Raw genomic sequence first — 26,707 nt, 5'->3', positions numbered from 1 at the left:
TTAGCCCACTTATAAGCTAGGAGGTTCCATCCTAAAATCAATTGGTGATAGGAGGAGTAACTCCTCATCTTATAAAGTGGTTTATTCTCTCCTCTTTCTCCAATGTGGGACACTCACAAGTGGGCATTTGATGGGTTTCAACACACCCCCTCACTTGTTAGTGTCTTGGCTCTGATACCATGTTAATTTTTAGATTTATATGAAAATGGGCCTGGGTAACCCAATAAGGATGAGGAGAGTTTAGCCCACTTACAAGCTAGGAGGTTCCATCCTAAAACCAATTGGTGATAGGAGGAGCAACTCCTCATCTTATAAAGTGATTTATTCTCTCATCTTTCTCCAATGTAGGATACTCACAAGTGGGCATTTAATGGGTTTCAACATATGACAAGTAGGAAAAAAATAAGATTAATTATTTAATATTTATGGCAATTTAAATTCATTAAGGATATTATCAGACTTTTTGTAAAGGGGACATCATCTTCCTTTTCACTTGTATGATTGAGATATATTAATAGTGACTTTTTGCATACAAATTTGTCACAAAACCCGTCTTTTTATACCAATTTTGGTAGTTTGGCTATATAATTTATGGTACTTACCAAATAGCCTTGATTATTTAAGCACTTCAACTCCTTCCAAAAGAAAAAAAAATTAGCACTTCAAATTTTTAATCTCGATTAAAGGTAGTTAAATTAAGTTGCCATATATATTGTCCTCTACGCGTTAGTACATAAATATTGATTACCACACATTTACACCTCTTAAAAATGGCAATCAAAATAGGAGTGGTTATGACCTAGTTTTATGTATGATATTGATAATGCATATTCTTTTAAGCAAGTATTAAATTACTACTACTATTCACAGTATAAAAAAACACCCATCCTGACTAGAGGTCCGTTCGCTTGGAGCACAACTAGAAGCCATTACGGGGTACGAAAAACAGATATAAAAGAATACATGAGCGCACTAACAGTGGTGGCAGCGTTATTGACAACATTAACATTCACAGCAGCATTTACAGTCCCTGGTGGATATGATGATAAAACTGGCGTACCTATGCTATTAAAGAAGGCTGCGTTTCAAGTGTTTATGGTATCGGATGTGGTGGGAATGTGTTGCTCCGTGATGGTCCTATTCTGCCTCGTTTGGATCCTTACCACATACCATGATTATACAAATGAAAAACTGCTGCTGGTTGATACGACCATCATTTTCTTGCAAGGATCATTTTATGCAACTCTTGTGGCCTTTATGACGGGTGTGTATGTAACTACCTACCCTGATACTCGCTGGTTGGCTATCTCTACTTGTGTCTTGTGCACTGCATTAATCATCTCAATGAGGAGACATCTACTGACATTCTTGTGGAAACTCGTTACAATCCTTTTTTTCGTTTGTCCTGTGAGATTATCGTTGATATATCACAAAGTAGCAGCAGGACTAGGAGCGAACAAGACTCCGTCACACCACCCATTGCACATCTAATATAGTAAATGATGAAATATTACTTCACTGCTCCGTTACTTTTCCACTCTAAAAATAACTCCGGCGTGGTTGATGTAGTCTCTAGATATATCTTCTGTGTTACGCAGTTGCAGTGTACTTTTCAATCCAGTATTGTATTGTATTGTTTTTTTTTTTTTTTTTTTTTTGGGTAGATTGACAGAAACATTGTATAAATGTATCTTATTTGAGTATTTCTTGTGCGATTACTTTTTTTGGCATTTTGACGAACTAGTTAGTATCATGCATTATTTTGCCTCTTACATCCCAACCCTAGATATCCTGCTAGACTGAGTGAGCAAGTCATGTTCTAGTAACTGAAATTCGTATTTTTGAACCATAACTAAAAAGGTTCTATATGTTATTTCACTCTGAATACTCGTTCACATTTAAACAAATCTATATCAATATATTAAAAGCCGTGCATAATCAAGAAACTGTGCCACGTGGCAAAAACTAGAAATTGCGTAATCTAGGATTTGATCCTGGGACTTCAAGTACATATACTTAAGTCTTAACCACTAGACTAAGTTGTATTTAGTGTTATTATCATAAAGTATTATATTAATAAATGAATTTTTTTTTATTCGGGGCATAGCATGGGCCTAATAACTAGTTAATTCTGAATACTCGTTCACATGTAAACCTTCAGAGTCCATTTTTGGAGAGACAATCTCACTTCAATGTTAACGTGAGATCGCTGATGTCATGCTGATGCGCGTGCATCAAACTAGCAGTAGAATTATTTAAGTGCTTGCACCTATTAGCTATGCTAGCCTTAAATCGTTTCTGGGTGAATTAGTTAAGCGCTAAAATATATTAATTAAACGCTGAAATATATTAATAAAGCGCTGAAGTCTATAAGTTATTTCATAAAATCAAATTATAATGCAACTTATTGGCCATAATTTCAGTATCACGCGTAAATAATTCTTTATTTCTTAAATAACTTATCACATTTTTTGCATTAGTTATGCCAACCTCAAATAACCAATGCAAAAACAAATATTAGCCATAATGCATATAATAAATATCAAAATTATAACCATAAAACCATGCTTCATTAGTACTCATGAAATTAATAAATAATTATTGATCATATGCTATAATTATAATCTCTTAGTTATTTTCTAGACTAAAACTATTAGCCATAAAATCGGAACTAAAAAACAAAAAGTAATAACTAATGTAAAAAACAATAATAACTAGATACCCAAATATCATAACTATTTATCAATAAACAATAACGAATAGCCAGAATCATAACTATCAACCATAAAACTATAATTATTAACCACAATTATTAAAATTTCATAACTATTAAGCAAAAGCTATCTATGAATCAGAATACCATAACTAGAGTTAAAAATATGTAACTAATTATTAAAATTCCTTAACTAATTGAAAAACTATAATATTAACTTGAGAATGACAAAATCTGCCCCACAAATTCACCTTTCACCCCAAAATTAACTCACCCATCCGAAAAATTCCACCACAGAACCCCCACTAACAAACCCCACCACTCACACGCCATATGACCTGGAAACCGCCACCTGAACACTAATCAAAATCAACCCACCATACCACAACAAAACACACCATCTTGTAGTAACTAAAACTCAAACGTTAAAAAAAAAAATTTGAAAGTGAAATGTAGATTAATTACCTTTTCATATCTTTAATTCCACAACCTTAATTCTCAGAGTTTGTTTATGAGTTTCTTTCTCTTCAACTAAGAATACTTCTTGAAAGGGGCTAATGCGACATAGCTTTTGCGAATTTATAGGAGTTGGGTTGAGCTTAGAAAAGCATGAATTAGAAGGGTTTGTTTTTTGGAAGAAGAGCAAAGAAGTACACGCTCATATTGAAATTGGATGTTACTTGAAAAGAGATCAGACGATCAAATCCCGAAAAGAATAGATTGAAATCAACAGAATGCTAAAATTGGGAATAGTGTTGAAAATCATCGGGAGCATTTTGGAATTAGAAATAGAAATAGAAATAGAAAGAGAAAGAGAAAGAGGGATGCATTTGGAAGAAATTAGAAAAGGAAAAAGGGGGAAATTGAGGAGGATGTTGGAGAAGATTGGGGAAGGTAAGAAAGAGTGTGTCACTGAGGTAAAAATGAAAGAAGAAGAAGAGGAGAGAGAAAGGGGAAATTGTGAGTTTTCATGAGAGAAGAGAGAAATAAAGAAGAAAGTTGTCCTTAGACCAGTGCAAATTAAGCGCTTTGACAGGTCTAATATTAAAACTAAAGTGAGACCGTCTTTTATAAGACGTTGTGAAACCTTCAACGTCCAAAAGAAGAACAGTACTTAGTGAAAGATCATTTCTCCAAAATGCTGCATAAATATTTAAATGTGCCAAACCAATAAGTTGAGATTAGTAAATACACTTTTAAAACATGACTAATAAATCATGAATGCTTAGGATTAGGAAATCTTTCACTAATGAACAAATATTTTTTTTTTGCTAAATAAGTGATTTTATATCTTGTTAAGCGCAATCACAACCACTCCAACTCAAGGCAAGAGCAAACCAACTAGGTTGGACTCCTCTAAGCCAAGAGAAGGAATTACACATCAATTACATGCTCAAGTTAATTGAGACTTACAAACCATTCATAATCCTTCCTACTGATTTTTTGAGGCAGAACAAGGCCTATTCTAGCTCTTAGGATCTCCTTGATCATTTTAATAAGGAAAAATTGTTAGAAACTACCTATTAAAGACACTTTTTTAAAAAAAAACTACCTTATATCATGTTTATTTTACAAAACTACCTTATAAGTGGAAAAACTTTAAAAAGCACTACCAAATTCAGAATTTACTAACCATGGTTAACTATTTCCTCCAATTATCACTCTAATATAAGATTACTAGACTACCCCAACCCCTCTTTGCTAATTTCCCTCACAGGAGCGTTAAACTATTGAATACCCCCTTAAATCGTTTGTGTAATTTCTTCTCCCAACCTTTTGCTTCATCAATTAATTCTTCATTATGAGTAACAAAAGCAGATAAAAATTGGGTTTTGGGTCATGAATTGATGTCGTTGATGATGATGAAGAATATGGTTTGATGATGGTGCAAAGCTTGCTCTACTAGACACTTTTACTGCTGGTTTGTTTTTGGGATTGACTTTTGGGGGAGAGAAGGTGTGCTTGTGCTTGCCACATGTATATTTGAGAGATAGAGCATCAAGTGATCAAGAAAGTGATGATATCGTAATTGTAACGTACTGAATTTAGGGGGTATTTTCATAATCTTATATTAGAGGGATAATTGGAGGAGTAGTTAACCATAGTTAGAAAATTATGAATTTGGTAGTGCTTTTTAAAGTTTTTCCACTTATAAGGTAGTTTTGTAAAATAAACATGATATAAGGTAGTTTTTTTTAAAAAAGTGTTTTTAATAGGTAGTTTCTAACAATTTTTCCTTTTAATAATTCTCTCTATGTTAGGCACACAATGTTCCCAATAACACTTATTTCTGCTATGGCTACACATAGTAAATTAAGGCAGATATTATACCACTGTACATGCATAGTCTTTGAAATCTTGTCTTCCTGCTACGTTTGATCTAGTGAATAATCTACTGTAAAGTATGAGCTAGTGTCTCAATGCCCAACTATCTCTTGATTTTAGTTAGACATTGAGTGTTGAAATAGCACTCAAAAAAAGATGTGAGTGATTCTTTGTTGCTTTATCACATATTATGCATTTGTCTGATGTAGCCACGCCTATTAGAAATAACTTCTCATCAGTATTGCACTTTGCTTGAAAAGCTAGCCATGATATGAAACGGTGTTTAGGAATACTCAGTCTATTCCAAACAACTTTGTCCCATGGAACAGACATCTTCTCACCCCTCAATCTGTCATAGACTACCTGAATAGAGTAGCTAGGAAGAGCTGTAAATTCTCCCTCCATAAAATGAGCTTTAAGGAGCTCCTTGATTTTACATATTTTGCGCCAATACCAACTAGCTCCTTGCTTAGGAAGGTAGTTCCACCAATTGCTCCCCCTGAGATACACTAAGTGAATCCATCTTATCCATATGTTGTCTTGTTTTGAGGCAATAGCCCAAACATATTTACCAAGGAAGCCTTATTCCATATATGGATTTCCCTGAACCCCACTCCTCCATTAGCCTTATTCAATCATAGTTGGTCCCATGCAAGGGCTCCTCGTTTGTGAGACTAAGCCTGCCCACTCCACAAGAATGCTCTACACATTTTTGTAACCTCAGCTAGCACATCTTTGGGCAATAAGAATACTTGGGCCTATTACTTGTGTAGGCTCATCAACACAGAATTAATTAACTGTGTTCTTGCAGCATAGGAGAGATTCCTGGAGCTCCACAACTTGATTCTTGTTGTCATCTTCTCAATCATGACTTCACATTTTGCTTTCGATATTCTCTTGGCACAAATGGAAACCCCCTGGTACTTGAACGATAACCTGCTTCTCATAAATCCATAAGCTGCTATAACTCTTTGCACCTCATTTTCCTACATCCCACAAGAATAAAATGCAGATTTATTCACATTAGCTTTCAAGCCAGATGTGTCTGAAAATAGCTTGAAGCCCTGCAAGAGTAAATAAATAAAGGGAACTCTCCTTTGCAACACAATATAAGGTCATCTGCAAAGCACAAATGTATAAGTCTTATCTCTATACATCGTGGATGATATTTAAATTGGTCAAGCTCACTAACTTAGTATATAATTATAGAAAGATATTCCATACAAATAACAAAGGGTAGAGGAGACATGGGATCTCCATGCCTCAAACTCCTTGTGGCTTTGAAATACCCTTTCATACTTCCATTTATCATGAGAGAAAACCTGGGGGTTGTAACACATTGCATGATCAATTTGATGAAGTGTTCAGGAAAGCCCAATTGTTGCATCATCTCATGTAAAAATCTCCAATTAACAGTGTCATAAGCCTTTTGCAGATCTATTTTCAATAAGCAATTAAGATTAGTTTGTTTCCTTCCATAGTGCTTAACAAGATCTTGTATCACCATGATGTTATGCATAATAAGTCTTCTATGTACAAAGCCACCTTAGTTCTCAATAATGGTGTCTGGCAACACTTGCCGCAATATGTTGCATATCACTGTTGTCACACATTTCTATATTGTATTACAGTAGGCTATTGGCCTTTATTCTGTCACATTACTTGGGCATCTTGTCTTGGGAAACAGTGTGGTAGTTGCATGTGTTATTCAATTCCTTCAAAATTCTCCTACTTTATAGGGTCTCCAGTACAACATGCATTACATCATCCCCCACTATCTCCCAGATGCCTTTGTCAGAGAAAGATCCAAAGTCATCTGGCCCTGGGGCTTTACAACCAGGAATAGACATCAGAGCTTTTTTAATCTCCTCAACGTTATATGGAGCATTAGAATAGCTTTATGATCCTCATAAAGTAAAGGACTAATTTGCACAATTTATGGTATGACTGTAGTTCTTGATTCTACAATATCGCACAACAGTTGATGATAATAATAAGCTAAGAAGTCCCCAACAACATCTTCTCGTTTGTCTAGCAAGTTTCCCTACACATCATGTGTGCTGTAAATCTGGTTTTGTTGTCTTCTAGTTTTCAAACTTTGATGAAGGAGGCTAGTGTTCTCATCACCATCTCTAAGCCAATCAAGCTTGGCTTTTTGACTTAGAAATTCAACATACACTTTGTGCTTCTCTCTGTAATCTTTCACAACTTCAAGCTCTTGCTTTGCTATGCTAATATCTCCGGGGTGGAGATGCATCAAAGTTTTAACTTCCAACATCTTCTGTTTAGCTTCAGTATCCTTAGCCTTCAATTCAGAAAATCCTCTCCTGTTTAGATCTTTCAGTGCAGCTTTGACATGCTTAAGCTTTTGCAGGACTTTAAACATTTTATACCCTGCCAATTGTGTTTCCCATGCTTGTTTCACAAATTGCAATATACTGTGGTGAGTTTTTTCACATAGTAAAGTATCTAAATGGTTTACCACCATTTGCATTTCTAGCATATACTTTGAGAAGTGCAGGATCATGGTAAAAATACCCCTTCTTTTGAAAATTTACTTCAGTTGTGTCATGAGCATCCACCCATGCTATATTTGAGAGCATTCTATCTAACTTAGAAAAGACTCTTGCTTCCCCATGTTGTTTACTGTTCCAGGTAAAAAAATTACCTGAACTCTTGATATTTGTCAACCCACGTTCCTCCATACACTCCCTAAACTCCTGAATTTCCCATTCCCTCACAAGTGACCCATTTCTTTCATCAGTATGAAGCACACAGTTGAAACCTCCACAAATTAGCCATGATTCTTGTGTCTTCACCTTCCTCAAATCATCTCATAATTGCTCTTTCATTAAAATCATACACAAAAGAGTAGTAAAAGCCCCTTGCACCATTCATAGGGTTAATGTAACAATGCATCATTTGACTTGTACCTTGTATAATGTGAACTATATAGCTCCCTGGCCTCCAAGCTAATATAATTCTTCCATTACCATTGTGACTAGCATTAGAAGAAAAACACCATCCAGCAAAGACTCTTTGATAAAAACTACCTAAATTGATAGTTTTTATCTTAGTTTCCAAGAGGGTCACAATACCAATAGAAAGACTGTGAATGTAGTTTTTCACATCTTTCATCTTCTTGATATTATTTACCCCTCGGACGTTCCAACGTAACAATCTATCCATTGGGGGGAGGAGGGATCTCCCTTCCCTATAATATAACATCATATATTGCATTTACAAAGCAATCAAGTCCTTCATGTGCCTTACTAACAGAACAATCTTCAGCCATATTCGGTAATGTAGTAAAAGCATTACATGTTGAAGTAGTATTACTCATGTGCTCCTAACTCTTATAGGCCTAAGAGCTTTTTGGAACCCATCAGGATCCAACTCCCCTTCTTTTCCACCATGCTGTTGTTTTAGTCCAACAAGAGCAGTAGGCTGAGGCCTTGGTACTGTAATAGCAATTGGCTGAAGCACATACGGCTCAGCTGGTTGTGCAGTTGCATTTGTGACTGGTTTGGGCCTCCACTCTTGTCTCTGTAATTTCTTCTTGCAATATATAGTCTCATGACCAAAGTTGTTGCAGTTTCTACATTTGATTGGTTTCCATTCATACTCAACTGGAACCGATATTTTGAGACCATGCTCATTCATGAAGTATATTACCTCCGGGAAATCATGCTCAATTGTAACTTCCACTAAAATCCGAGCAAATTGTAGTTTCTCTCTGTGCCTCGTTGCCTCATCTCTTCTAATAGGATCACCAAGTTGCGAAACTATTTTGTGCAAAGCGTGTTCTCCCAAATATTTCAAAGCAATCCGCAATTGAACCCATACTGGTATTGTCTTCACATCATCCTTTTCAAAATCTACATCAGGTGCCCATGCTTTCATTATCAATGGCTTCTTATTGATAGGCTGTCGTACACCTGTAAAAAATAATTCCTGCAAAACCTTCTAAGAATGTAGTAGGGTAAGTAGGGTCTAATCCACATAGAGATGGTCGTTTTAATCTAGCTTCTAAGATAAGGAAAACTAAACAAGATCAGGAACAATTGAATTTAAGTTCTAAATTAATCAAACTACAAAAATCAAACTAAAAAGGATACTAGGGTAATGGTTCACCATGTTTATAAGTACAATCTATCAAAAGATCATCAATAGTTTAATTAATCAAATTTCTAGAGCACAGGTTAATCCTACGGTCGGGCCTTAATTAACGCTCTCAAATCAACATATGCTAGTACGGTCGTTCAACATAATCAGATTTGTTAATTGTATGTAAGCCTCTAAACTGTACTATCTATCGATCTATGACTCAATATTAGCAATATTTAATTAGACAATTGATCAGATTAGTAACTAATCAATAAGAGAAATAAGTAACTAATCAAACCATCGAGCAATAAATCAATCAAGCCATAGCAAATAAACATAGATTCCCAAACCCTAGAAATAAAAACTACTCAATCATGAAATAAATAATGAAATCTAATTCTACCAATAAAAGCATAATCAAAGAAATCAAGGAAAGAAACTAATGAAACTCATGAATTAATGAAGAAAAATAACAACTAGAATTTTTTCTAAAAACTATAGAGTAAGAGGAAGAGAAAACTAAACTAAACCTAGAAAAATGAAAATAACGTGTAAAGGGATGAAGGAGAGAGAAAGAATGAAAACTAATCTAAATAATATTCAATAACCTAATATGACTAGGCTAGGAAAGTAATTACAAGATAAGACTTAAATAAATCATTAATGGGCGGATTAGTGATCCCCGCGTACGCATTGCAGATTCCAACAGAAATAGTACAATCTTCAAAAAGGCATAACTTCTTGAATAGAAGTCTCCTCGGGGGGTGCCACTTATCGTTGGAAATCTTTTCAAGTCTAGTTTCCAAATATGTTGAAATTATGCGATTTAAATAAGGACATCAAAAGTTATGATCAGAAGAGTAGACGTAACTCCTTTTTCACATTTTTTCTAATGATTTTCCGCTTCGTTTTCGCTCAAACTCGTACTATAAAATATCTATGACAATCCTTATGCATTGTAGCTTCTTTCCAAGTACTCCTAATGCTCAAGCTTAGCTAATTATACTCCAAATACGTTCTCATTACTTGAAATTCATCAAAAACAAGAAAACATACCGAATAGGAGTAGAATAACAGATTTAAGAATATGATGCAATAATTAACCTAAATAGGAAACTAAATGCTCTAAAATGCAACCTAAACGCACCTAAAAAAATATATATGAATATAACTTATCACTTCTCAAAGAAGAATTGTCCAGCTAACACTTTCTCATTCAAATCCATTACTTGAAACCTCACTAAGAATACGCCTCTTTTCACCAAAGCCACTTTATCCACCTTATAATTCCTCCATATATGCCTGAAGTAACCCTCCATTACTTGCATAGGTGGATTCTCACCTAGTACATAACATATTATTGAGGAACTCCAGTAATCCACTTCGTCATGTATATCAGAGAAATCAATTTGAACCAGATCTTTCTCTATACCCTCCTCCCTTTGATCATTATTTTCTGATGGTTCATTATCTTTCTCAATAATGTGTTCGACATTATGCTCCAATGAAATCGGATGAAAGATTGGAACAGTAGACTTACCTGCAGTTACTGTTCTATTGGATTTAGATAGAACCACTAATTGATTGTAACCCGTCACTGAAGGTGTGCCTAATCTCAGATTGTTGTTGTAACGGTTGCAATGAAGTTTTAGGAGTAAGAACTTCACCTACACCTAGACCGAAGTCCAATGCTTCTATACCCAGGAGTCATCCATAGGACGAGTTCTGAGAGCTTGGGAATCCGACGATGGACCTTTATTCTTTCCTATCTTCTTCTCAGCATTCTTACCTTGAGATTTCTCAACCGCCTTCCTTGCCATGGCGACGGTGCATGCTAGCTTATCATGCGCCAAGAGAAACTTGGAGAGAAAGTTTCAAGGTTGATATTTGTCGTTACTAATGGACAAATATGTAACGAAGAAAAGACGAAGTAATCGTATACATCATAAACTACACCTTTAACTTAATAGTTAACAGTTTCTTTGAACACAAAAGAAGACTAAGGGCTACTCTATTGAACTTATTCTTTTTATTTGAAGTTATCATGATTTCATATAATTTATCTGAACTAATGTGAACTAATATACTTGTCATTATTAGAACTAATTTGAACTTATCTCGAGGTACCACTAAATCCATCTTGTGCCACCCACCAAAAGACCACGATGGGACTACCGTCTACTGCACCTTTGTGGTTTTGTCTTTGTGAATTATTGTCTAAATATCAAACTCCAAAAATGGAATTTAGATAAATTGACTTTTCTCTTGTTAATTGCTATGTGCTGAACTTTTTCATGTATTGAATTTGTCTAGCAATAAACATACAAAAAATATTGCTATGTGCTAAATTTAGGTAAATTAACATTTTCCATGCTAATTGCCATAATCAACACATAATATAAGAATTCAATCATTTACCGTAATTAATAGTTCTAAAAATTACATATACCTTTCCGAAACTCAATCAAAAAAAAATGCAAGCCTTAAAATATACACACTAGTTATATTATACCTCATATTATCATGTTCAGCAATAAATTGGAGTTAAATGACTCGAGAAGTACAAATTGAACGCGAAAAGGCGAAAATAAACCTAAAATGACCTTTTCGTTCCCGAAATTCAACCAACAAATACAAGCCTAAAAAACTACACACTATTTATACTATACCTTATATTATCATATATAAAAATAATTTAGAGTTAAATGACTCAAAATCTAATAATTGCACGCGAAAAGGCGAAAATAAGCCTAAAATGTCTTTTTTGTTCCCGAAATTCAACAAACAACAAATGCAAGCCTAAAATTCTACACACTACTTATATTATGCCCTATCTAGTCATATTAAAAAAATAAATTGTGATTACATGACTCAAAATCTAAGAATTAGACGCGAAATGGCCAAAAAGGCCTAAAATGACATTTACGTTCGGGGAATTCAGCCAACAATAAATTGAAGCCTAAAAATATATACACTACTTATATTATACCTTATATAGTCATATTAGAAAAGAAATTGGGATTAAATGACTTAAAATCTAAGAATTGGACGCGAAATGGCCAAAATAGGCCTAAAATGACATTTATGTTCCCGAAATTCAACCAACAACAAATTGAACCTGAAAATCTACACACTGCTTATATTATACCTTATATAGTCATATTCAATAAGAAATTGGGCTAAATGACTCCAAATCTAAGAATTGAACGCGAATTGGCCGAAATAAGCCTAAAAGGACATTTTCGTTCACTAAAATTCAATATAATTTGAAGTAAGGGACATGATTATTGTAAATATTTACATTATACCTCATATTATCATATTCAGCAGAAAATTGTGGTTACATCACTGGGAATACAAGAAAAGAACATTTTTTGTGTACTTATAGTGGTGTTGGCTATCTGCTCTGTACCGGGATCAAGCAAAACTCTTTTTCCCCTTTGCAAAAGCCCCATGCATCGAACACCCTCAATCGAGGACTCTACCTGGTTGTCGAGCCTATGTAACTATGATCGTAGAGCTCGTCCCTGTTGCCATTGTCGACCCCATTGTGGGGTAATGTGTGAACATACATTTCTCTCTCGCCTCATTGTACGAATGAGCACCCAAATGATGATAATACTTCTTTGCTTTTGCACTCGCGCTAATTTTCTCACGTCTTGCGTAAACCATACAATAAAAAACAAAGGTCTATTACGGTGTTATACAATGATATTGGAGCTAAGTGTAGTAAATATTAATAAAATATTTTTACAGTAGCTTGTGGGATAGTATTTTTGGCAACAAATGCTTCCCACTCTTCAAGTTTGATAGTTTTCCATATCTAAAATGGAAATTTGGAGGGTTTGAATGATGAATATGGTGAAGCCCGAAAACGGGATGGCGTTTCTCCGCCGTAGATTTTCTTCTTCTTTGTACCTACTACTTTCCTCCGCTTAGTGATCCACCAGACACTACCTTAGCCTTGAAATCTCTGAATCTCTCGGCAACCGCAAATAGAAATACATTCTTCTTGACTTCATCGTCTTCGATATTGAAAAGATTCTACAACAAAACGCATTTCACAAATTAGTTTCCGCAATTGTTGTAATTTATACGCAATCATTAATATTACACTTATATTTAGCTAAATAATTAAGAAACTAAATGTTATTGTACGTGAAGCATGCTTACTTGACAGAACTTAAATAAAGGTACATAATAAGAGTTACTCAAATGCATGCTTACTTTTTAAAAGTTCCTAATTTAGAAACTCAAAAGATATTGTTGAATTAACGTCTATACAAAATGGGAAAAGAATCAAAATAACTGAGAAATTAAAGTGAAAATCGAAAAAATCAGCTCAAAATTTATATAAGCCCATTAAAAGACAAACAGACTCATTACTCGAGAACTACTTAAAAAGACTGTTTGAATGTAAGAAACCCCCTTAAAATCTTCCCAACATCCTTTCCTCTTTTACTTTTTATGTACGATTTATGCAAAATAAAACTGAATTACCGTGCTAAAAGTGGACATCTTGCTCTCTCCTCTCTTTCTCTCTTAAGAATCCTTATCTTTAACAGTTTGTTTGGTAGAAGGAATTTGGAAGGAAAGGAAAGGAAGTGGAAGGAAATTTATTACTTTCCAATGTTTGGTTCATTAAAAAAAAATTAAGTGAAAGGAAATGGGAGGAATTGGAAGGAAAGATTTTTTAATAAAATTTCACTTTCCTTTCCTCCCAAAAGCGGGGGAATTCGGAAGGAAAGAGAAAATTTATACCAAACATAGGAAATTAAAGTTTTTTTCCTTTCTCTTCCATTCTTTTCCTTTCTCTTCCCTTCCTTTCTCTTCCCTTTCTTTCCTTTACTAAAAATGAACCAAACATACTGTAAGTCTTTAACGCATTAGGTAAAGGGAGGATATACTCAGTAAAATCACAATACAACTAAAATTAACAATTCATTAGGTATGAGATCAAGCTCGTGTGGAGTTAGAGAAGCATAAGCATACCTCCCCATTAATGGTATAACACATCTTCTTTCCTTCAACATTGTTATCGTAGACCTACATAATTTAGAGGTACCAAGCAAAGTAATATATCAGAAACACATATCAAAGATCTAGGCAAAGCTAGTGCTACACACCTTGTAGGATTGTTTCCTTACATAATAGCTATTTTTGGCATCTATTAAGTTCTCTTTTAAAAGTATGTAATTCTTTCGTACTTAACAATGTAATAAACAAACATTTGCAGATCTTATCGTGAATTATCGGAGTAATTACGAATAGTAGCAGATAACAAGGTTATCCTAACATCACAAATTACCAATATTTAGAAGCTATAATTTAGTTAACCATTGATTTCCCTGCGATTATTAGGAGACATCCTATAAAAAAAGTTATATGTGACAGGGGCAGAAACCAATCCTGAGAAGAAGAATGTTAAAAAATAATTCTTTTTTCCCATAAAAATCGACCTTTTTATTGGCTATAAATGAGACCTTTTAGCATTTAACTTTACTTTTTAGATAAAACATGCCATCAGAACAGAGAAATGAAGTTATTAGTAATAACAAGTCCTCTAAATAGAATCATAAAGTAATGGGATTCCCATCAAGCCTTACATCATGAGACACTAACTACAAATTTACAAATGAATGTTACTATAAAATGACAGTGTGAAACCCATAATCATAAAGGGAAACTTATTCATCTTCTTTTACTACCATTTTCTCTCAATGGATGTATTGCACTTGTATCTCTACAACTCTTCGTTTCTTAAATAATCCAATTCTCTTTGGTCATCTCTTCATGAGCATTCTCGAGACAAGGATGGGTAAGGATAGATAAAGTTGAAAAGGCAGAGCTTGTGAATGAGCATGAACCACATAAAAACCAATCTAGGTCTATAACAATCTATCGGTCCATAAGTTTCCAGGACACTCTACAAACTCATGACAATTCAATTGGACAAACACAAACTATGCGTGTCCAGCATCACAATTGGACGGGACAGGAGACAACAAAAATAATTATCTCAAACATGTAGAACAGAATAATGGTTCAGTAGTAAGACAAGAATAACAAATAGCTCTCTTGTAATTCCAAACACAGGAAACACCCTTAAGAAGGAGGCTTAATCGATAAATTCGGCTACAATCCTGATTACTCAGATATGATTCTAAAGTGAAAGGCATTAGGAGCAGTTAACAAAACTGTAATTATTCGACATAAACAAAGTGAAATCCAAGAGTAACATATTAAATAGTACATAAACTGCATTGATCTTTTTCTTAGCAACATGCAAGAAATATTCTACTACTTGTATGAACACGAGAAGGGTAAGGTAGACTATATTAAACACACACACACCCCTTCCCCCATGGGATTAATACCAGGTTGTTTTTGTCATTTGAAAACACATTCTACCAAGCAGCTCAGTTAATTGCACAGCTTACGCATAGTCAAAGGGTAGATCTTTACCTATTGCTCTAAATAACCTTGGTGCACCAAATTTCATCGTAAAAAAAAAAAGAATAATTTGTTCCTTGTCACATATATCATTAAGTTCAGCATAAGACACTCGAGCATAAGCACGGTAAAAAAAAAAAAGTCAACAACGATGAATCAACTCACTTGATATTTCCTCTTTGGACAAGGTTTAAGAGGACAATCAAGTAGCCCACCAAATATAACACCCTTTCTATTCACGATAATCTAGAACATGAACAGCATTTTACATCAGTCATTGACTAATAATTTGATATAATGTACCTCCAGGACAACTCTTATTTAAGCCTTACTAATAAGCTAGGACCAGAAATCACTTTTTCGTATCAGAGCGCAAAGTTAGATACCATGTTTTAAAGTACTACCCTTCAGATGAAAGAGACAAGATGAAACTACGATGAAGTCAGGAAAGCATTCACAATTCATGAGGAGCATTATGAAAAAAGATGAAAAGTAAGTTAAATATAAAGTAATACTCATTGACAACCTTTCACAAAATTAGAAAGGGAAGAAAATTACCAGTGCAGTTCGTGCTTAAAGAACATGATAGATTGATATTATTCAACTAAGAGAGAAATAATGACAGTATTGTTTTATAATATAGGAGGAACGTGGCTCTTCACCTGGAGTTATTATTTCTAACTGTTTTAGCATTTTCAAATGACTTAAGAATTGAGTTCGACTGCGTTTCAATGTTACCACAAATGAACTTCTTATGACAATATAAGAAAAAAAAATACAAGCATAAATATGTATAATCATACTTCAAGAACTTGTTGCTCTACTGTGCGCGCTTCAGTTGAAGAACGGCCTCCCAAATAAGCAACGTATCGCATCAGGAGCTTGGTAGTCTCAGTTTTACCAGTTCCACTTTTGCCACTTACAAGAATGGAGTTGCTTTTCCCCTCGTTTATCAAAGCCCTATCAAAAAATTAATTCATGTTAGGCACCTACATAAATAAAATGAAATATTATGTGGCAAATATTACCTGCAAGCAACATCAGCAACTGCAAAAACATGATGGCTTGGATCTCTCGATGGTGCCCCTTTGTATTGTTGCATCATGTGAGAATCATATAGATGAGGCGGTCTTTGAAATGGATTTATGGCGATGAGTATATTTCCGGTATTACTTTCCCATCAAGATCATATGCAAAACAAGATCCCTAATCAACATAATTAGGTTATTACTTTCCAATTGAACAAAAATATTTCAAGCAAATAACAAAACCTAATTTCAATTGAACCAAAAAATTTCAATCGAATAACAAAACCTAATTGTCAAATCACGACATTTTTCAAGGAATTTCACATTGATTTCAATCGGTACATGGAAAAAAGAAGTAGGAAAAAGAAACCTTGCCATCGAGTTTTCCTATGCGCCGGAAATACGAAGGAGAGAGAAACTTGAAGAAGATAATCGCTCTTCTGACAATCGGCGGTGAACGGAGAGAATATTCATGTCTGGAAAAATCGCCATTGATGAGTGCTTGTGATGAAGAATTGCAGGAGGAATTCGGGAGTAATTTATGAAGAATTAAGGTTAATGAGCGAAAATTAGGGTGGGTGAACTGAACTAAACCCTAGGAGAGAGAAATTGGAGAAGAGAAGGGGGCTTTTTTTTTAAATGGAGGTATTTACCTGCCTGATGATGGTGGATGACCAGTGAGGTAAGGGAGTGACGGTGGGTTTTGGTGGGAGTGAGGAGAGAGAAAGGAAGTGGAGGAACAGGGAGAAGAGGAGATGCACCAAGTAATTTTACAAGTTGGGAGGACAAGATTGTAATACCATGTTACTAAGCTACAGTAACAAAACTTCCCACTTTTTAATAGGTATGGTCGTATGGATCTATCTCCATCTCCTCTTGTACTTCATTCTTCTTCTCTAACCTCCACTATTTTCTAATCCAAATCCAAATGTAGTAATTTGCACGCTTCTATGTTTATATTTATCATAGCATCAACAATAATCAACTAATTTATATGTTACAACTTAGAATAATTATATTGTATCCAAAATTTTATAGGCCTGAAATGACAAATAACCCAATTTTCTTTCCCCACCTCTCTCAACTCTCCCTCCCGCTCCCTCTTCCCCTCTTAGTCTCGTGTACAATTTCGTAAATTTAGATCATCTCTTACTACTTTCTCTTTCTTCTATACCTAAAGCTCTCTTTTCTCCTACTGTCACTCAACTTTTTTGATTCTGTAAATTTTTCAGAGTCTTTTCTACTTGCTCCTCTCTCCCTTTCTTACCCTCTCACTCATTTACTATGGTTGAGTCGATATGATAAAAGACTTTCTTAATCAACAAGGGGAGAAAAGAAAGCGTTATTGATATAACTACAAACACATTAACAAAATTGTCTCCCTAAGCTCTTTCTCAGTCTTTCCCCCTCTCTATTTGAGTCTATCTCCTCTTCCCTAACTACATTCTTCTTCTCTAACCTCTACTATTTATAACCCAAATCAAACTGATTTCTCTACTCCTCTTAATGTTGAACTACAAATATTCAATTTTTCGAGTCTAGTTAATATAATTACCAACTTGGATCATCACCAACCTTGATTATATAACCCTGAATCAACAAGTGATGTATGTGATGGATATGTGATGGAGAGAATGGACCTAAACTCTTAACTATACATAATCCTTATAACAGCAAGACCTTGATTTATGATGCAACAAACTAAGCCCTCAAACCTATTAAACTTTTTCTACATTCACCTCTTCTACAATCGCAACATATTACAACTAAACACAAGTTCGGTATCAAGGCTACATGCAAAAAGATAATTTATAAACCGCACATCCCTAAGTAAAAAAAATGAGACAAAGTGAACAAAAAAGAACATATTAGTAGGCATATAGTTACAAACAAATCAATAATACAAGTTTCACCCAATTAAGCTAATTTGCAAGATATCACACAAATTGCGATCAAATTCAAAGAATATTCTCTCTCATGATTTGAGGCATTCGTTTTAACTTGGTTTTACTTCTTTTTCTTGTAATTTTTAGCAAGAATGAGTAATTAAACCTGGCATAATATAGGCTTAACTACCCAACTCAAGTTTGTATGAACAATAATAGGATGGTGAATGAGGAATCTTTAAAGTAGATCTATATAGTGGAGTAGAAGATAAGCAAGAACGCTTGATCTTGCTAACTAAAAGCTTTAAACTTAATATTACTTACTTTACTACTCCTTCCATCCCTAAACGACTTCCCCACTTTCCCTTTTGGATTGTCTCTAAGAGTTTGCTCCATTTCTTTTTAAGGTAACATGGTCTGCACAATCTCTCAACTTTTCTCCTACCAATCCTAAAAGTAGACAGAATTACGGCAATTACCTACTAACTCAATACAAATCTTTAAAAGTGAAGAGAATAGGGTAAACAAAGAGGACAGACAAAGTACCAAATAGGAGTACTTGCTTCAGATAGAATGCATACCCGAAGTTTATGATCAATCTCAGATAGAAGCAACTCATTGATCAATCTCATGAAATACAAATTATTATCCCGACAAGGTTGTGATGCCAAAATATTTTCCTCGTGAGAGAATTCTACAAGTTTCTGTAACAAACCTTCATCTATATCCTGAAGAAAGAGGTGATATGAGACGCCAACCTGCAAAAGATTGAGCTTATCAAGCACAGAGTAACATCTTCCATCATCCCAATAATCCAGAGTGGTAAATTAAAGTGATCTATTTGCTAGATAAGTATTCTAATAGAGCTCGGCCACATGGGATACTAAGACCGGGCCACCGGGGTGACCTAAAATTACGCTGGAGAGACGAGAGAGAAGGTAAAGCATGATGACTAGCTTGGAGGATGCAAGAAGCAGGAGGCAATCGTGAGAATGATGAGAAATCAACAGAGTACTAAAAAAAATGAGCAGAAGAGAAGGAAAGAAAAAAGGAACAGAAAAGAGAAAAGGAGGAGATAAACATGGAAAAAAGGGAAGAGAGGAAATCCTGGTAAAGCAAATGAATGGTTTGGAGGAAAACCCTGAAGAAAGCAAAAAAAAAAAAGGAACGAAAAATAAAGTAAGGGAATGAAAACTTTCCAAATCTAATCATATCATGAGTTCTTCATTGACAAAATTGTATAATAGGGTAATGACAAATTAATGTAGGCATACAATATGATGGTTGTTGTTGTATATCATAATAGTAGTAGGAAGAAGTTTGTTCTTGTACTTGTACTTTTCAGAAAAAGAGTTACTTAGGAGCGATAAGCAGGATCCGAGATAGCAATAATTTAAATGTAAGGAAAATAAAATGAACGCACTTGATGGGTTGTCAACTTCGGACCCTTATTAAACCTAAATAACATAAAAAAAACAGATTCTATCACACCCAAGTTAAGTAAATTGTAAAATCTTTTATATATGTTTTCATGAAACGAGAAGAACCAACTTGATTGGCTGTCAACTTAAGACCTTATTTAACCTCGATAACTCAGATTCTCCACTTAAATAACTTTAGTATGTTGCAAGTGTACGCAAGAGTTGTAGTTGCAGAACATTGAGTAACAACGACACATTTTTTAGTGTTGTTGCTAGAAGAGCTCCCTCTTATTTCGAATGAACCTGAACTGAAGTTTAGTGAAAAGGGTACATTTTCTTAGATTTAATTAGTTGAGTTCTGGGTGTGGGTTGTCTAATAACTAAAGCGAAGGGGACAGTTCTAGACCATTTGTCGACATCTTTTTCCAGCTGATCATGAAGAGAGTGATATTTTGTGATGGAGTTGGTTGGTTTTGCTACACATTCCAACAGTTGCCTTCCAATCTCACGGACAATATCAATGCGAAATGAACTGTAGTTGATTTTGCGAAGGAAATCATATAAGCTTGGTCCAAGGTTCTCAAAAACATGTGAAGACCATTTGACAATTCAGCCATGAATCTTAGCACCAAAATTTATGTCTAATTGGGAAAATCCATTCTAAAACCAAAAATATTGTCTATATACTTACAAAACAATTATAGTTATGATTATCAAATCAATTTCTTATTTGCACACAACTGCAAGGAACAAACGGAATTCAACCATTGCATTCAAACTTTAAGAACCTCCATGACAATGCCACACAACAACAAGCACACAGATGCAAGTGCAACAAGGAAAAATTACTCACGACTGCCTCAAATATCATGTTTACCTAGTTAGGACAAATTCCTCTGCAAGCTAATATTTTGGAGGTACATACACCGACTTTTTTTTATTACTAATATGTTTAGGAAATGATAACACCCTTTATGTATGTCATCTCCATCTCTGTTTCCCTATCCCTCTCGTTCCCCCTCTCCATCTCCATCTCCATCTCCACAATGATAACACAGATGCTAGTTCTTCACAATTTTAGCCTGTTAAAGCAATTCAAGTGGACCCATATTGCTAATTCAATTCCACTCTTGACTCGTAACCTATAAATGAAATAATAAATGAGTAAATGACTCTGTAATGCAAATCCACTATTTACCCACAGCTTATATGCCATTGTACAAACAAAGATGACCTGCCCTCAGACCACACTACTTTTACCTGACCTAACTTACCCTATAACCACTAAGGCAATAGGTATGGTTAATCATGTGGTTGATCATGATTTATGATATCAATTATGGGTAGAATAGCAATTAGATTAAAAGTTTAGTTTAAAGATGGGTTGTTGAACCCTAGTTTTGATGATGACAAAGAAACAAAGATGCAAACTAAGTAGTGAACTAATGAGTTATTTAAGTGTATGATTTTCTAAGGTATCATTGAAAGGAACAAAGAGAATACTAAGTCAAGGAAGAATTCAAGTAAGGATTTCGAAGACTAAGTGAAGATGTTTCCCAAAAGTGATACTGGACCAGCATTGGATCAAGAAGAATAAAAGCAAGGCGTTTTATTTTCTAGTTCCATTGTAAAAGGAACAAGTAAGGATGGTAAGGAACATTGGTAGTCTTATTTGAGAATGAGAGTTTGTTCCTTTCTAAGGAACAAATTAAATGGCACTAAATGAATCTGTTAAAGGAACTTAACAAATAAAAGGAACTAGACTTAGGCTTGAAGCAGTATAACGGTTCGATTATGAAGTTGAGTAAGTCATGCCTAAATAATAGGAAATCGTTTTTATCTAAGTGAAAATCAGTTTTAATAGAAAATCTTTTTTGGAAAAGATTTTGTTTTTCGAAAAAGAAAAGAAAATAATTATCAGGTTTTTAAGAGGATTTTATTTAAAAGATAATATTTTCTTAGAGATTAAAATTCAGTTTTAAATATATTTTAAAGTTAACTGATTTTCGGATAAAGCTCAAGAAACTCCTAATCTTTAGGAGCAGTGGCTAAAACATGTCCACGTCCAAAAGGAGATCATGGGATCATGGGATATGTTAAGGAACGTGTTCCTTAAGGGAAGGAGCATCATGGGATGATGGATTTAACATGAACACGATTTTAATTCCCATGTTCTATATGTTTGTAACTATAAATATTGAAGTCTAAATAAGTTCCAAAGTGTGTCTGACTAAGTAATTAAGTGAGTTTAACTAATTAAGTGTCAGTGCCTTCATTCTCTTATAATAGCCATTTTTTCTTTGCTTACTTACTCTAATTCCACTAAGCTTATTTCGATCAATTGCATTTTGGTTTTTGGGGTAAGGGCACTTTGAGTGAAGTTCTGTAAGAGAGAAGCTTTGAGTAAAGCTAGTAAGGTGAGAAAACTTCGAGTGAAGTTGAGAGGAACTTGTTAAGGGAACAGTGGCTCAGGAACTTGAGTTTAGGAACTCAAGGTGTGGCTCGAGTAGAATTAGGTTGTAACAAAGTTGTTTGGCCTAATTAGTGAAAGAGTTGAGTTTAAAATCCCTAGTGGTCGAGGTTGTTTCTTCTTGTTGGGCCCAAGAAGTTTTTCCTCGTAAAAATCCCTTGTGTTCCTCTAGCTTGTTTATTCGTTTAAGTTTTAATTTCCGCAAAAAGTTACGTTTATTTCTACACCTACAATTCACCCCCCCTCTTGTAGTGTTCCTAGGGAAATAACAATTGGTATCAGAGCTAGAACTCACGAAGATAGGAAACCCTATTGAGAAAAAGATCCAAGGAACAATGAATACCACCGAGAAACTTGAAGAAGGTTATTCCACTCAAAGGCCTCCTATGTTCAATGGGAAGTACTACAACTATTGGAAGAACCGCATGGAGATATTCATCAAAGCTGAAAACTATCAGGTATGGAGAGTCATTGAAGTTGGTGATTTCGAAGTCACAACTACAAATGACAAAAATGAGGTAACTCTAAAACCCCTCTCTGATTATGACAAATCTGATTTTGAAAAATGGAAGTAAATGCCATGGCTATTAAACTGTTGCATTGTGGACTTGGACCCCATGAACATAATAGGATCATGGGATGCAAATCCGCAAAGCAAATATGGGATTTACTAGAAGTAACCCATGAAGGAACTAATGAAGTTAAAAGATCAAAATTGATTTACTTATGAATCAATATGAACTGTTCTGCATGAAATCTAAGAAAGCATTCGAGACTATGTTTACTCGTTTTACTAACATTATTAATGAGTTGGCTTCTCTTGGAAAGTTTATTTCATCTGAGGAACAGGTTCGAAAGGTTCTTAGGAGTCTTCCTAAGGACAGATGGATGGCTAAAGTCACTGCTCTTCAAGAAACAAAAGACTTCACTAAGTTCAACTTAGAACAGCTGGCAGGGTCACTTATGACTCATGAGCTTCACCTTGATACTGAATATGGTGAAAGCTCCAAATCAAAATCAATTGCTCTCAAAGCAGATGATGAAGATGATTCGGACTCAGAAGAAGAAGAAGCAGCCCTCATGGTTCGAAAATTTCGAAAGATGTATAGGAACATGAAGAATGGAAACTTCAAAGGTAAAACTAAGAAACTTTCTAACAAAGTTGCTTTTCATAAATGTGGTAGTACATATCACTTCATCAAGGAATGTCCACTTTGGGAAAATGACAAAGTTGCTTTGCATTATTTTTTGGGCATTGCTGTCACTCGTCATGCAGGTGGCCTATTTCTCTCTCAGCGTAAGTATGCTACTGAGATCATTGACCGTGCTGGGATGTCTTCTTGCAAGCCTTCCTCCACTCCAGTCGATACCAAACCTAAGCTGAGCTCCACCTCCACAGCTCCTTTTGCTGACCCATCCCTCTATCGGAGTCTCGCTGGGGCTCTCCAGTATCTTACATTCACCCGACCTGATATATCTTATGCGGTACAGCAGATTTGCTTATATATGCATGATCCTCGTGAAGCTCATATGCTGGCTCTTAAGCGCATTGTGCGCTATCTGCAGGGTACATTAGACCATGGTCTCTATTTATATCCTTCCCCCACCTCCAAGCTCATTGCATACACTGATGCTGATTGGGGTGGCTGTCCGGACACCCGTCGTTCTACTTCGGGGTATTGTGTTTTCTTGGGTGATAACTTACTCTCATGGTCTGCTAAACGCCAGCCTACATTGTCTCGCTCTAGTGCAGAGGCTGAATATCGAGGGGTTGCTAATGTTGTTTCTGAGTCGTGCTGGTTACGAAATCTACTTCTGGAGCTTCACTGTCCTCTTTCCACTGCTACCTTAGTTTATTGTGATAATGTGAGTGCGATTTATCTCACTGGGAAGCCTGTCCAACATCAGCGCACGAAACACATTGAAATGGACATTCATTTTGTTCGCGAAAAGGTAGCCCGTGGGCACGTTCGAGTCTTACATGTTCCATCTCGCCATCAGATTGCCGATATCTTCACCAAGGGTCTTCCTTTGATTTTGTTTGAAGATTTTCGCGACAGTCTCAGTGTCCGTCCTCCTCCCGCTTCGACTGAGGGGGTGTGTTAGAATAATAACTATGTAAATATTATTATTATTTTGTCAATATTCTAGGTCAATTGTAATCCTTGTATTTAGGTAACAATATGTTAGTTTCCTTATGTATAGCCTAGATTGACTCCTAATCTCTTGTATATAAACTAATTATGCTAATGATAATAATCAAGGGATTATATTCTTTCAAGACTGAGCAGGGAAATGAAGCACAACAATAACAGCACTGCCAAGGGCATAGGCGCGGCTCTAGCGAGCTTGGGACGCCAGCAAGGCAACAGCGCGGGGAGGAGAGCAAAAGGGAACGGGGGTTTTCACGGGTTGGAAAGGGAGTGATAGTTTTGGGGTTTTCCTTTTGGTGAGAGGAAAATGTCGTGAGAGTTAATAAGTAGGTTGAGGTTTTTGTTTTCCAACTAACCAACTAAGAAAAGAATAAAAGGGGTAACCGACTTTGGTATTTATTTTGGCAATCGCTCAACTAATTGCACACGAAATCCAATATATAAATAATAATAGTAACTTCATAGAATTTATATGAATAAATATATTATAACCACAACAAAAATAAATATTCATACCTTAACCCAAATAAAATAATAATATTTGAAATATAATAAACTTAGTAGTTACAGTTAACGTCAATTAAAACGCCCTTAAGAATAAGGGTATTGCACTTTTATCTCTCAAAAGTTTTGTATCATTGGTTGTCTAACATAAAGTAACGCATAAGGGCATGAATCTTTATTTTTATTTAATTTAATTTTATTTAAAATAGTGAAATCTTGCCCGTTTTTTAATTTGTATTGGTTTTTTCCCCGATTCCAAATAGGAACATATATAATATAATATAATATAATATAATATAATATAATATAATATAATATAATATAATATAATATAATATAATATAATATAATATAATATAATAATAAATATATATAATATAATATTAATATAATATAATATAATATAATATAATATAATATAATATAATATAATATGATATGATATGATATGATATGATATGATATGATATGATATGATATGATATGATATGATATGATATAATATAGTATAGTGTAGTGTAGTGTAGTGTAGTGTAGTGTAGTGTAGTGTAGTGTAGTGTAGTGTAGTGTAGTGTAGTGTAGTATAGTATAGTATAGTATAGTATAGTATAGTATAGTATCGTATAGTATCGTATAGTATAGTATAGTATAGTATAGTATAGTATAGTATAGTATAGTATAGTATAGTATAGTATAGTATAGTATAGTATAGTATAGTAATAGTATAGTATAGTATAGTATAGTATAGTATAGTATAGTATAGTATAGTATTGTATACTATAGTATAGTATAGTATAGTATTGTATAGTATAGTATTGTATAGTATAGTATAGTATAGTATAGTATAGTACAATATAGTACAGTATAGTATTGTATTGTATAGTATAATATAGTACAGTATAGTATAGTATAATATAATATAATATAATATAATATAATATAATATAATATAATATAATATAATATAATATAATTAATATAATATAATATAATATATATATATATATAATATATATAATATAATATATATAATATAATATAATATAATATAATATAATATAATATAATATAATATAATATAATATAATATAATATAATATAATATAATATAATATAATATAATATAATAATTGTTTTTCATAATATAATATAATATAATGTAAAATAATATAATATAATAATTGTTTTTCATAATATAATATTTTTTTGTCTCTTTGTGTAATTCTAACGACTGACTTCATTTCTCGAGGAAGCATTATGCACTTTCAAATGATGATGTCTATAGGCAAGAGATGCCAATTGATGATAATAATATGTTTTATGACTAAGATGGTTGTGAAAGATAATCTAGTTAAAATTGTGTGATTTTATGGTGGATTAAGTTAGAACTTTTAGTTATATGTTTATGAGGATTTTATATGTGGAACTTTTAGTTACTATCGTATTTTATATGTGGAACTTTTCTTTATTATCGTATTTTATATGTTTGTCTAAATAAAATTGCATTAAATGTATATGTGCCAATGTAGAATGGATGAAGGTTTGGTGCAACAAAGTTTGACGCGTATAGCATTGTATGAGTTTAATTAGGAGATTGACAACCCAAGTTGAACGGATGCCTTTGCATTCGGGGGGAGTATCGGGGCA

At 34.2% G+C, this 26,707-nt stretch overlaps 2 protein-coding genes across 2 annotated transcripts; one reads left to right on the top strand and one right to left on the bottom strand.

The window, feature by feature from the left end:
- Positions 1-12,477: 12,477 nt before the first annotated feature.
- LOC125493191 (myosin-11-like) lies at positions 12,478-17,442 on the bottom strand. Its single transcript, XM_048636282.2, has 5 exons — positions 16,997-17,442; positions 16,627-16,804; positions 16,402-16,558; positions 14,138-14,191; positions 12,478-13,189 (listed from the first exon to the last, which is right to left on the bottom strand). The coding sequence occupies exons 2-5, from the start codon at positions 16,701-16,703 to the stop codon at positions 13,067-13,069; spliced, it is 411 nt and encodes a 136-aa protein (XP_048492239.1). The 5' UTR covers positions 16,704-16,804; positions 16,997-17,442; the 3' UTR covers positions 12,478-13,066.
- Positions 17,443-21,162: 3,720 nt separating this feature from the next.
- On the top strand, positions 21,163-24,509 carry LOC109134567 (uncharacterized mitochondrial protein AtMg00810-like). Its single transcript, XM_048637311.1, has 2 exons — positions 21,163-21,229; positions 23,680-24,509. Exons 1-2 carry the CDS (start codon positions 21,163-21,165, stop codon positions 24,507-24,509), a joined length of 897 nt encoding a protein of 298 aa, XP_048493268.1.
- The last annotated feature ends 2,198 nt before the right edge of the window (positions 24,510-26,707 follow it).

Source organism: Beta vulgaris, chromosome 9 (genome assembly GCF_026745355.1).
Source record: "Beta vulgaris subsp. vulgaris cultivar EL10 chromosome 9, EL10.2, whole genome shotgun sequence".
In the NCBI taxonomy this organism is placed as follows: domain Eukaryota; kingdom Viridiplantae; phylum Streptophyta; class Magnoliopsida; order Caryophyllales; family Amaranthaceae; genus Beta; species Beta vulgaris.
Note: the sequence above shows the minus strand (reverse complement) of the source record. Positions and strands in the feature narration are given on the sequence as shown.